This window comes from Aethina tumida, chromosome 4 (genome assembly GCF_024364675.1).
Source record: "Aethina tumida isolate Nest 87 chromosome 4, icAetTumi1.1, whole genome shotgun sequence".
NCBI lineage: Eukaryota > Metazoa > Arthropoda > Insecta > Coleoptera > Nitidulidae > Aethina > Aethina tumida.
This window is the reverse complement of record NC_065438.1, coordinates 26072367-26084979: the sequence shown is the minus strand read 5'-3', so window position 1 is coordinate 26084979 and position 12613 is coordinate 26072367. Positions and strand designations below refer to the sequence as shown.

The 12613-nt window shown below is 30.3% G+C and overlaps 2 protein-coding genes across 4 annotated transcripts; one reads left to right on the top strand and one right to left on the bottom strand.

Annotated features, from left to right (window-relative positions):
- Positions 1-427: 427 nt before the first annotated feature.
- Positions 428-7518, bottom strand: LOC109606724 (Y-box factor homolog). 3 transcript variants are annotated; one of them, XM_049965927.1, is made up of 6 exons: positions 7359-7517; positions 6706-6803; positions 3808-4063; positions 3257-3675; positions 1869-1901; positions 428-1401 (listed from the first exon to the last, which is right to left on the bottom strand). In XM_049965927.1, exons 1-6 carry the CDS (start codon positions 7426-7428, stop codon positions 1357-1359), a joined length of 921 nt encoding a protein of 306 aa, XP_049821884.1. In that variant the 5' UTR covers positions 7429-7517; the 3' UTR covers positions 428-1356. The 3 variants fall into 3 exon arrangements, with proteins under 3 accessions (XP_049821884.1, XP_049821885.1, XP_049821886.1); XM_049965928.1 differs by having other exon boundaries at positions 3257-3669; XM_049965929.1 differs by lacking the exon at positions 1869-1901 and having other exon boundaries at positions 7359-7518.
- A 543-nt stretch (positions 7519-8061) lies between these two features.
- Positions 8062-12611, top strand: LOC109596046 (uncharacterized). The gene is made up of 5 exons (XM_020011500.2): positions 8062-8622; positions 8677-8909; positions 10651-10866; positions 10922-11180; positions 11237-12611. Exons 1-5 carry the CDS (start codon positions 8109-8111, stop codon positions 11401-11403), a joined length of 1389 nt encoding a protein of 462 aa, XP_019867059.2. The 5' UTR covers positions 8062-8108; the 3' UTR covers positions 11404-12611.
- The last annotated feature ends 2 nt before the right edge of the window (positions 12612-12613 follow it).

Here is a 12613-nt window from a genome sequence, read left to right as displayed (position 1 = left end):
GTTAATCATTATTTCACAATCCACATTGAATCACACAAACTAAATGCTGAATGAAAGCTTATTGAAACAGTTAAAAAATTCTGAAGTTTCTATTGTTTAACAAAATTTTTGTAATTGATATTGTCTGACGAATAATTTTAAGTGTTTTTATATATGGAAATGTTTCCATAAAACTGAATAAATTTATGACCAGTTTTATATAGTAAATTACTTGATCATTTATAGATACTAAACATTTAAAATTAATTTTAAATAAACTAAAACATCTTACATACAATTGATTTTTTTACCAAAATTTACCAGTTGCAACTGTCCTATTTATATTTTTAATTTTTTATAAGACGCTCTGAATATTCCAAAAGTATCAGCCAGACAGATTAATAGAAAATAACTTCCTGAAAAAGAAAAATCAATAAAACTAAAATAATTATCAAGAACAGATATTTATTTCCCAATTTACATCAGTTTGTATATAAATGAATTACAAAATACAATAAAACAAAATCTCAATCCGAAAATTACATAGCAATAAGATGTAGATGAATATATCGGATAAAAAGCATTAATTAAGATCTAAATTAACGCAATTACCGTTACAAATCATTTCTTAATGACTAGCACCCAAAAACCAACAATTTACACAAACAAAATGTTTGATCACGAAAATGTGATATTATGATATCTTGAAGAAAAACCCCGAAAGAACAAACTGTGCAAAGAAAGTGAATCAGTGGAGAAATAAACTGTTCCTTTTTTATGATTTTTCTGATTTTTTTTGTGTTTTTTAAAAACTTTTCAATTCTTTCCTTTTGTTTGCAAAATTGGAAAGACACAAGTTAGAGATGTTGCAATCATTTTTTTGGGCACAACATTTACTTTTTAGTTACTTGTACTGTTGTTTATCAAAGTAAACATTGCGTTTTATCATTTTTTTTAATGTTATGAAGGAAAAATCATTGCAGCTAGACATAAGGTCTTAAGACATTTCATAAACGTTCCGAGTTGTCCAAAATACAAAAATTTGACATTGATTTCAATCAGGTTGCTCTAAGAATATACAAACACCTTACAAATTATGCATTTTTATATAAACACCCATGAGAATATAAAAAAGTATCAAAAATGTTTTATTTACTTTTTTTTTAACCTTTTTGAAAACTAAATGCCAAACTTACAAGTTACAATAGTTGCTTGATTCAACCTACACAGCACATTTAGCATTTTAATATTGGATTTACGATAGTCTCATTAAACAAAGTACAATAATGCGTTATGAAATGCCTTTGTCTGCTTTTAAGAAAATTTTTGTTGTTATTATAATTATATAGTATTATATGTGTTGACTTGAGCATATGCTTAAGCCGTGCTCTCTGTAGCTGTATTCTGCACAGGCTGACTCTCCTGAAACAAACAGTTTAATGTTAATAAATTTGAAAATTGTAAATTGATCAAATATAAATAGAAATTTTTGACCTAAGTTTCGAATTTTTATTATTAGAAAACCTTTCGGCACATTACATTTACGAAATGTTTCGATCAATTTTATGAAAAACAAGTAGTAATATTCTACTCATAACTAAATAATAATCATAAAATTGTTTTTAATATAATGGCCAGTATATGAAAGATCAAAGGTACCACACGCTTTTACATTAATACACAAAATATTGTTAATTATAAACATTCACAAAGTAAAAATTATACCATCCATAATTAGAGCAGCTTCTATTTATAACTTATCTAAATATAATTTTAACTATTTATAAGCCATAAATTATATAAAGAACCAGGAGTGTGTTAAAAATAAATACTAAAGCAACAAGGAAACCAAAAAGATTGTCTAAGGATAACTAATGGGCAATACTTACTTCAGACTTTACAGGTGCAGTAGTTTCGGGTGCCTAAAATACAATAAAAATATCTATCAGGATTTGTTGAAAAATGGAAAGGTGGGTAAGGATTGATAATATGATGAACCTAATATAATTTAAAAATGTACGGGATGTTTTGAAAATGGCGGGAACCAACTTATAAAGGAATCTTTCGTGAATTTGATCTTAAGAGTTTGAAGCAGCAGAAGAAATATTTTTTTTAAATATAAAATGTTAAGTAGAAGTATAATAATGTTACAATTAATTTTAAGTTAACAGATTTACTTCACAACAAAATTATACCTTCATAATTATTGTAAATTTAACCTCAAAATTTCAAAAATAGGTTTTTAAAGAAGCATCTGAATTTTTAGTTGATGAGAAATAATAAAAATCTACTGAACATTGATTAAAGAACCAAAAATATTCTTGATTTAATCAAAGTTTTTAAAGGTCGTCGTTTTTTAAAAGTAGTTATAACTTGATAAACAAAACAATTCACGAAATACTCTATCAGGAAGCAGGGGTGTGTCTCAAGCAGAAGGTAAGCTTTTCAGTCACATAGCTTAGAACACTTTAAGACACGTTTTAGAAACCAATCTCTAAAATATATAACAGGTAACGTCTCATTCAATTTATAAAAAAATGATAAAATCTCGGTTACTATTAATTATTATTAAAAGATATATTTATACGAATCGAACGATTTTTTTATTAATTTTTTAATCTTAATATAGGATATGCAAATTCAGTTTATTGATAGTTCCGAGTTAGTTACTTTATTTCTTGTGAAATGGACTTAATGGTTCAAATATCTTCATAACTAAATATAACAAAACTTTAATAAACAACCAAAAATTATAAATTTTATTTTTACTGCATATTTTATGAAGTTACATTTAGTTTTAGGACATTCAACTAAAATTAACTCTAGTTGTACGTCTAAAAAGCTTACCCACCATTTAAGAAACACTTTAATACATTTAAATGGTTTTTTACTACTCTATTTATATGGTACTAATTATTTGTTAAGGAACACAAACTACCCCAACACCAAACTACTACATTTAATTTTAAGGAAAAAATCTAAAGTATTTTAATTTTCTAATGTGACTAAAAAATTATATTTTTACTCCTACAAATAGAATAAGTATAATTTTAACAAGTGAAACGCTTCCTAATGTATAAATAGAAAAACTGAAGTGTTTAAATTAGTAATTCTATTTCTGATTCCCGCAGGATGCATCACTAATTTTAAAAGCTTAGGTAAATTTAAAATTCTTTTTTCACCCAATAATCGATTCTGCAAGGACCGCATTAATTATAAAATATGTGTATGAAATGTGATCGTGATAAATTAATAAATTAATCGAATTGCAACGTACCTTGGTGTTGTTACCCGACTCGGACTGTGAATTGGAGGTGCGCGAGCGTGGGGGTCCGCGCCTGCGGTAACGGGGACGTTGTAGTCCGCCGCCGCGCGGTCCACCCTCCTGTTGACCTCCCTGATCTCCAGCCTGGCCCTGGCTGTCCTGGGAGCGTGGCCTTCTGCCGGGTCCGCCGCCTCGGCCGCCGCGGAAATTGCGCCTGAAGAAACGGCGTGGCGGACCACCGCCACGACCGCCCCTCGGTCCTCCTACCATTTCGCCGCCGTTCTGGTCGTCACCGCCGCCAGGTGGTCCGCGGTACGGGCCGCGGTAGTAGCCGCCACCGCCGTAGCCGCCGCCGCGGCCGCGACGAGGTCTGTAGCGACGTGGTGGACCGCCTGGGCCTCCTTCGCCGCCACTGACTGTGCCTTCTTTACCTGTAACGTGGCAGTAACCATTAACAAAGCCAAAGGCGCGAAATAGCCCCAACAATAGGTTAAATTTGTTTCAAATAAATTTTAAAAAATGATCGGGGGGTATTATTTGTGTATTGTTATGGCACAGCCTACCTTCGCCTTCACTGTGGGTCTCCCTGGGTCTCCTGGGTCCCCTGGGGCCGCCTCTGCCGCCGCGTGGGTAGTACCACTGGCGGTAGCCGCGTTTGCGATCGGCGGCATACGGGCTGCCTTTGACGGCCTCGCCGTTGGGTCCGGTCACATTTGCGGCCTCATTGCCTTTCTCGCCCATCACCACGCTAAATTCGACAATCTCACCGTCGCCAACTGAGCGAACGGCCTTCTTCGGATTGTTCTTGATGATGGCAGACTAAAATAATTAAATAAAAAATTGTTAAAATCGTTCATTATTATAAAAATATAATTATGCAATTTTTATTTCAATTTTAAAACATCGAAGTATTTTACAAGTGATAAGATAAGATACTAGAGGAAAAAAGTAACTTCAAACAAAGTTATGTAACCTTATTTACACAGATTTAAATCTAAACGAGTGGAACATATATCAGGAAAACGTAAATTGATATGTTCCCCACTGAAAGGCAGGCAAAACCCTATAAATAAGAATTTTGCAACAAAGGCCATTCATTGGAGGTACCATACTCTAGCACACTTATGACTCAGTCATATCCTTGGGTAATCGGATATGGATCTAAGGAGTATGCAGAAATACACTAAAATTCATTAATAATGATTTCGCTGGCTACTAATTATAATAATTTCATAAACATACACTTTGAATATTAAACTAGTATCAAGGTAAATGCTTAAATATACATGCAAATATGGCATAGGAATGATTTTGCTTGGCTAATTAAATGCAGTTTTTGTATGTTAGAATACATCAGAGTTATGGCACTGAATCTAAAATTAAACAATTTATAAGACATTTCATAAAGGAATTTTATTCAAATTTTGTCCAGTTCAATATTATAAACTTTTTTGCTTGGTGATTGGCCAAAAATAAATTGCAATTGCTGATATCGCTGAAAAGCAAACTTGCAACAACCTATTTCAGTAAAGAAACCATTGGTATAAAAAAGAATATTAGAACAAGACTAGTTGAAAGGAACACAAGTGAAATAAATGCATTCATTTTCCTCCTAATAAAAAGTTTGGGTCCCAAATACGGTACAAAAATTTTGAAATAAAGTGAAGGAAAAGTTTTGTGTTTATATTATTAGTAAAATGGACAGTTTCGTACATGAACCACTTGCCAACGATAATTTACCAATTACATGGAATTTTATACATAATCCACACACCTCAAATACGGTTGAAAACTTATGGAACAACAACGAATCTCGATTAAAACACCTAAAAGCATCAAATTTAGATGAATTATGGTTATTAACTGGAGAGTTGTGAAATTTAATTTCAAACCACCATTGCCGATTTTTCAATGAAATTTTACATAAACGTTTACAGGTGGTTATAACGAACAAAGAGTACCCAACAAAATTTTAACAATTTTTAGTTATGTATATTTAACAAATATATATTTTTCAATGTTGTGCTAATTTCTATTACCAGGCACATTTCGCATTTATTTTGTATAAATTTGAATTTGAATAATGAGAAAAAGAATAGTGTTTATTTTAAATAAAATATTTTGATTGCATTTAATTAGAGGCGTTTCCTAATTAAGGAGAAGATAGTAATGTGTGCTATTTTTCTGGCCACCACTGTATTTTTATGGACTCATGTTTTATTGTTCCTTTTCTGTGATTTTTAGTGGTTGAAAAAAGGAAAATATGGAACAAAGATGAACAAACAAATTTCAATCAATGGCCAATAATGACCGACAAAGGATACACAACAAAAAATTAACAATTTTGTATAAAGTTATTAACAAATATATTTAATTTAATTTAAGTAGAATATAGAAATTATTTTTAGTAGAATATCAAAATTCGTCCTTGATGGTGAAATACATACTACATAACTGCTAAAATATAACAGGAAAATAACATAAATAAATGCATATGTGACCTACAATAACAGTCAAAAAATTATGCCAAATATATAAATAAACGTTGAAGTTGAAACTGAGCTATGAAACTTTCATTAAATAAATATCAGTAGAAAAAAATTTAAGCAGTATAAACATTTTGTATTACTGACATTACAATGTTTGGACTTTTTGAGATATCAAAATCTATTTTATCATGCTTTCCATTAAAGTTAATTAACGAAACATACAATTCAAACACTTATCATTAATTTGGCCAAATTATCTTTTAAAATTATTAAAGAAACTAAACAATTGATTTTTTAAATTTAATAATATTAAAATATAAATAATGACTTTAGCCTTGAAGTTACAATAGACAATCATAGTTTTAAACATTAAGTCTTAGTAAAAAAATAAATGTTAGTGGTTTGAAATTTTTGTTGAACTAATTTGAACACAAACCAATTATTATAGCTGTTTTTATATTTTTACATAATTGACAAATCTGTATTCATTAATTTATTTTTAATTAACTCAATAATGACGTGAAGTCATCTAGAAAGTAATGTTTACATTTGTATCTAACCTATAAAAATAAAGCGTCTGTAGAACAAAAGATAGTAATCAATTATATCAAATTTTTAATGGATATTGCCTAGCAACATTGATCAATCCCTTCTAAACTAAAAAATGTTAATCTCATTATAAAATGCTGGAACTGCATTTAATTAACCATGTGAGGGCATCATAGAAGATAACAAAACGCAAATAATTAACAAATATCAATTAGCTTTAATCAGTGTTTACCCCATTTGTGATAATAGAACTAAATTTATTAGAAATTTCTTGTTTATATTTACTGTAAAATTATATGCATTTTAGCATGTTTTAAGAGGTATGTGTGGTGATATGATAAATGATAATTTTTAAAAATATTTAAAACAGTTTAAATATACTGATAAAGATGTAAATTAAATATAATCAAGTGGCAAACTTACTTGGTGAACAAATACGTCTTCCTTGGTGTCATTTCTATTGATGAACCCATAGCCACTTTTAACATTGAACCATTTTACTGTTCCGGTTACTTTACTAGCTGTAAAAGAAAAACTAATTAGTTACAGTTCACAAAAAACTTCTAGAAAAAAGCATTGAAAACATATGTCAAAAAAAAACGTCGAACAGAAAAAAGTGCAATAGAGATTGGGTAATTTGCCTAGCCCCAATTAAAATGTGAGAGAAATAGCTAAAAATAAACGTGAATCACTTAAAGACTTCGCCGAATTAACTTCGGAGATGAAGTGAAATGCAGATATAAAAAATATATATAAAATTGACCAATTCCCCAAGCGTGCAACGTGCATCTCTTCAACATTTTCCCGGATTAAAAGGCCGCGCTACAAATGGCGGCTAGACGCTTTTCAGCGCTTCAGCATCCCGTGAACCGCTGGAAACGTCCAAATGAAAGATTTGACGTGAAACAGCATCGCGTTAACATCAAAAATGCGTTCGCCGTTCTCGCCGTGCCGCATGCTGCGTCGACGGCGGAACGGCGACGAATTTATCGGCCATGTGCTCGTGCAAGGGAACATGGACGCCGGCCCACGCTACCCGCGAATCGTCCGTAAAAATTTTCAAAGAAAACACTCACCGAGAACTTCCTTCTGTTTTGGTGCAGCTTTAGGTTGTTCTGCTACCTGCTGTTGTTCCGCTTCAGCCATGGTGTTAGGGCCGGTGGAAGATGTTATACCGCTACCTCGGGATGTTATTTCCTTCTTCTCGAATTCAGTTGTTGAAAGATGTTACCGATCTTCAACTTTCTCATCATTAAATAACCTCCTATGGATCAAGCACAGACACACGACGGTCGGATCTCTCTTTCTATCGCATTGGGTTCAGTGCGGACGTAGCGCGTGGATTGGGTAAATAAACCGTCTCCACGGCGCATGTTTCGCACAGCTCCATCTATATGAACTACAGTTTTTCCAAAATATATTTTTATTTTGTTCGGAAATGCATTTCATAATTAATTTTAAGTGGAATACGTGTTACTAAATTTGGTATAATTTATTACTTGTAAATAACTAGTAATAATCAATATTCATATTATAATTAAACAAAAAATGTGTCTATAGATGTTTCATTCATAGATGTCACGTAAATTAATTTAAAAAAAATGTATTAATACACATATTTTAAAAGCATTTCATAAAATTAAAATATTAAAAGTAAAAATGAGTTTAAATACAACAGAACCTAAAGAATTTCTTAATAATTATCAATTCACAATAATAGACAAAGATGTCTATATTTGAACATTTCATGACAGATCGAAAACAAAACATTTACGAACTTGTCAATTTTGTTTGTCACTTTGTAGTATATTTTAGCAAAAATTACAATGGATGACGACGATCATGACGAATTATTACAGTGCACTGACGACGAATCGCTGTCGGAGACAGAGGATCAGTGTATGCCAGGAGATAAACCTGAAGAACAGACGGTCTCTGCATACTCCACACATTCAAAAGCTCATCTGTTAGGTTCAAAACTTTCGTTAATAATTCACACTACTGGCTTGTTGATTGTGTTTCCACCTTATTTAGAATCAGTTGCAACAATTGGAAATGCTTACTCTATTCTTCTAACCAACACATGCTTATGCATGTGTGCCTTCACAGTTGTTTGTATCTTGTTCAAAGTTTTTCATGATGAGTACCCAAACATTAAACTTTACCGCTTGCCCCTACAATACCCCAAAATGATTATAATGACTTTCGTTTATTTTATTTGTGGGATGATGATTATTTATTCTTTGGATAGAAAGAGGGTGTTATGCCATTTGCAGGATCCTATAAAAGGCATAGTTTTAGTTTTCTCTTTGCTTTACTACTTCTTTTTCTGCAGAAAATGTAAGTTAGTCCTTTCCTTTTGTGATGTAATTTATGTAACTAATTGTTTTGTAGTTATGGGTTTGCAACGAATATTCTCTGCAACCACCATTATTGTGGGATTGTTTATTGCTGTTGATTATGGACTATGTGATGAATTTCAATGTAGGGGTACTGAGCGCAAGCATTTATCCAAATGGGATTGGAGGACCCATGCAATATGGACTTCAGTATACATTTGTGGACTTGCTATTTTTGCAGCATTTTATACTTTGCTTGAGAGGTTTCTGCTCACCGAGTGTGACAAGGTAAGAAACTATAATTGTGTGTAAATTAAACTATTATTATATCAACTTAATTCCAAAAATTAGTACTAATAATAACTAAAATTAATTCATTGATCACTTACAATTTTTACAAGGATTATTTTATTCAATAATAAAAATTTACACATATTTTTATTTGATGACATTCAAATGGATATATATTATATAATCCCATTTGTTTGATAATGTCGTTCCAGTAGCAGACTTCTGTATATGTTAGTAAAACACATCTGAATGTGAATATATATTCTAGTGATACAATTTTAAGCTCTATTTATGCATTATGTAATCTTATATAATTTTTTGACAAAAGTTGTACAGATTTGAGGCTTTTTAATCCAAATTAGATTATTTGAAATGCAATTTTTTATAACTTGATAATTTGCAGATAAGTGTTGTCTTTAAGACCTACTCCATGCTTACTGCACAAATAAACTTATTACCAAACATTTATTTTTTTAATTTTTTTTTAACACAGGTTTTAAACAAAAAGGAGATATATTTGCGGTTGTGGCCAAGGAAGCAATATACACTATTTATTGTTAATTAATTGCTCTATATTCTTTCTACAAATACTCATTTTGTAGATAAGTCAACATAAATTAAACTGACTGGTCACAGTCACATAAATTATCAAATTGTTAATATGTTGTTTTATAATGTTTATTCATTACAATCGTCTGTGTCTTTTTCTGGTTTTAATTGAAGTCACGTGCCATTCTACAAGTTTTCAACTGTATTTAGATCTGGATTTTACGATGACCAATCGAGAACATCAACGTGATTATTTTTTAACCAACTTTGAACAACTTTATTCATAAAGATCCACGTAATTGGTAGTGTCGTTACCAAATGGTTCCATGGTGTCTATATACGAAACAATTGCCCATTTTACTAATAATTTTCTGTAATTATTCTATAATATGGCATAATATTTCCTGCACTGTGTTTCAAAGTTTTTCTAGTGTATCTAGAGTCTAAACTTTTATTTGGAGGACGAACGTATTATTTACGATTTGAATCTATTGTACTGGGATTTATCACTCCAAAGTACACTATTAGCAAAAATCTTGGAGAATAATTAATTATCCTTTTTAATACCAATGAATCCTATAGTGAAATACATTCTTGAAAGTTTCATTCATTCAGTCGACAACTGATTGTTCTACTGGACGCACTGATATTGTATGATACTGTTAATTTATTTTTACTTGTCTAAGGGACAAGAAAGGGTTTACAGATTTACTAATTTTTCTATAAAAAGAATTTGTTTTTTGTTAGGACGTTTTCTTTTGTATTTTGAGTTGAATCTAAGTGGTTACTATTAAGAGTATTGTTAAATATGCCACATAATATAAATGTTTAATTAAATTGTGCTATTTCTCTAACTGGTGTATAAATAATACACATTACCTAGTAATGTAGCAGACACAATTTTTTACTAATGAAATGCTCATGAAATCACTTTTTAAATATGTAAAAGAGTTAATTTATAGATTTTTTATTACATATAAAAATTAAAAACAAATAATCATGAATCTCTCGTGACTGAATCATATAAAATTGTTGAATGAAAAGTTTGGATTAAATATGTTCAACATAATAAAGAAGAATTAAAAGTTTTATTTTGAAGTTCATATTTTAATGAAAATTCTTATTGTATATGTATTATTTATTGATAATATGTCTTCATTAAATTTAATAAATTCAAATTTTATTTCAGAACATTATTTCAATAAATATGCCGTCGTCGTTTCTAAGCACCGTCTCACAATCAGTTTCATACCCGAACTCTAATCAAACCGTAATCAAAACTAATCAAAACACACACTTCCTGAAAAAGTACAATCCGCCGCATCTGGTTTTGTGGCTTCACATCTTCGGTTTTCTATTCATTTTGAACATGTTCTGGGTGGAACTTTTACCTAACATTGGAAAGGTGAGTATAGCGTGTTGAATTTGCGTCAACAATCAATATATGATTTCTATTTTAGACAAGCAACTTTAAAGAATTTCAGAACAACACTGTAGAAGGTATTATGTGCCATTTTCAGTTTGGTAAACGCGCTCAGAGTTGCGAGCACATGGCATATTATTTCTGGCCCTTCTTGTACTTCTATTCAATGTACATTATTACCTCAATCAAATTTCTACTTTTAACCCAATCTGCTGTCTATACAATTGCAACAATGTGCTCCTCACTACCTCTGGTTGGAATTTGGTGGGCTCTGTTTCAGATCTCCCAAGACAAAGGTGAGTTAATATAAAAGTTATATTACGTTTTTTTAATGTGTAATTTTGAATCTTAGGGTTTTTTGTTTGGTCACCATCTGTAACTGGAGAATTGATTTGTTCACTGCTTGGTTTACCAGTGGTGCTTGTTGGATTGGTCCTTTTATGCAAGGCCCACTTCAAGGATTACCAGTGGTCTAGAATTCCCAATGTAAGTGGCATATCCAACAATCATTATACTTAAATATTTTTCGTACCATCGGAAAAAAAATGTGCTGAAAAACCAACAAGAAATCCAGTTTAAGTTTTTAAACTATTATTTATAATATATCCATCAGTAATTTTGATTTTTTAACTACTGGTTTAGAGTTTATATCGAAATTCTGTGATTTTTTGTCAGTGATAATGTTGTTGTTATTTTTTAATTTAAGACTGAGTTTGTGCCAAATACTCGTAGAATTTATATATTTGTTTAGCTCACGTTTGATTAATCCATTTAAAACATGGCCTAAAATTCTTAATGTTAAATTCAAAACCTATATATTGATGTGCCACTCTTATCGTGATGTTTTATTATAATTAACAGTCTGTTTTAACATATTTTCCTTATAATAACGCTGAAAGTATTAAAACGTCCTTAATGTACAAATCTTAAGGTTTTAAAATATATAAATTCGATATAATGTTGATGTTATTTGTTCAAATAATATAAGAAATATTTTAAGCATTATACACTAGTATTATGATGTTAAGTGAGATAAACCCTCTGAATTATTTGACTGTATTGTATTGAATTATTAAAAGCATGTTTGTGACTTTCTATTTGACGTTTTATATATAAAATTTAATACATTCAAATAATTCAGAAGATTATTGCGGAAGAGATGCCTTATTAATGTTTTAGCATTCATTCAACTATTCTATTCCTTCCATGCATCTCTTCTTCTATTTAATCGAAGAATCAGAATAAATTAAACGATTATGTTTACTAATCAATATCGATAAACTTTAATTTTGAATTTGTCATACTATATTTACATCTTCAATTAACAAGTCATAGACCCACTAGAAAGTTTAATTTTTCTGATTCGATTTACACAATATTAGATGAGAGTTTAGAGTGATTCAAGTGTGGTAGACATGTTAGAATGTTATTGTGTAAATCAAAAATAATATATTATTAACTAATTGTTGAAGAAAGCTCATTAAAATATTAAAATACCACATCAACGAAAATCTCTTGGAAGTTTATATATTCAATCTTATGGTAATTAAATATTTTCATATTCTAAACAATTTTAATGAGTTTTTACAATTTTAAATGTATACTATTACTATCCTATATATGCTAATGTTTACTCTCCTATATATGCATTTATGTTATATAATGTTGCTCAAATATACTGATATGTGACTATATCCATGTTATATAAAATAAATTTATAAAATCAAGA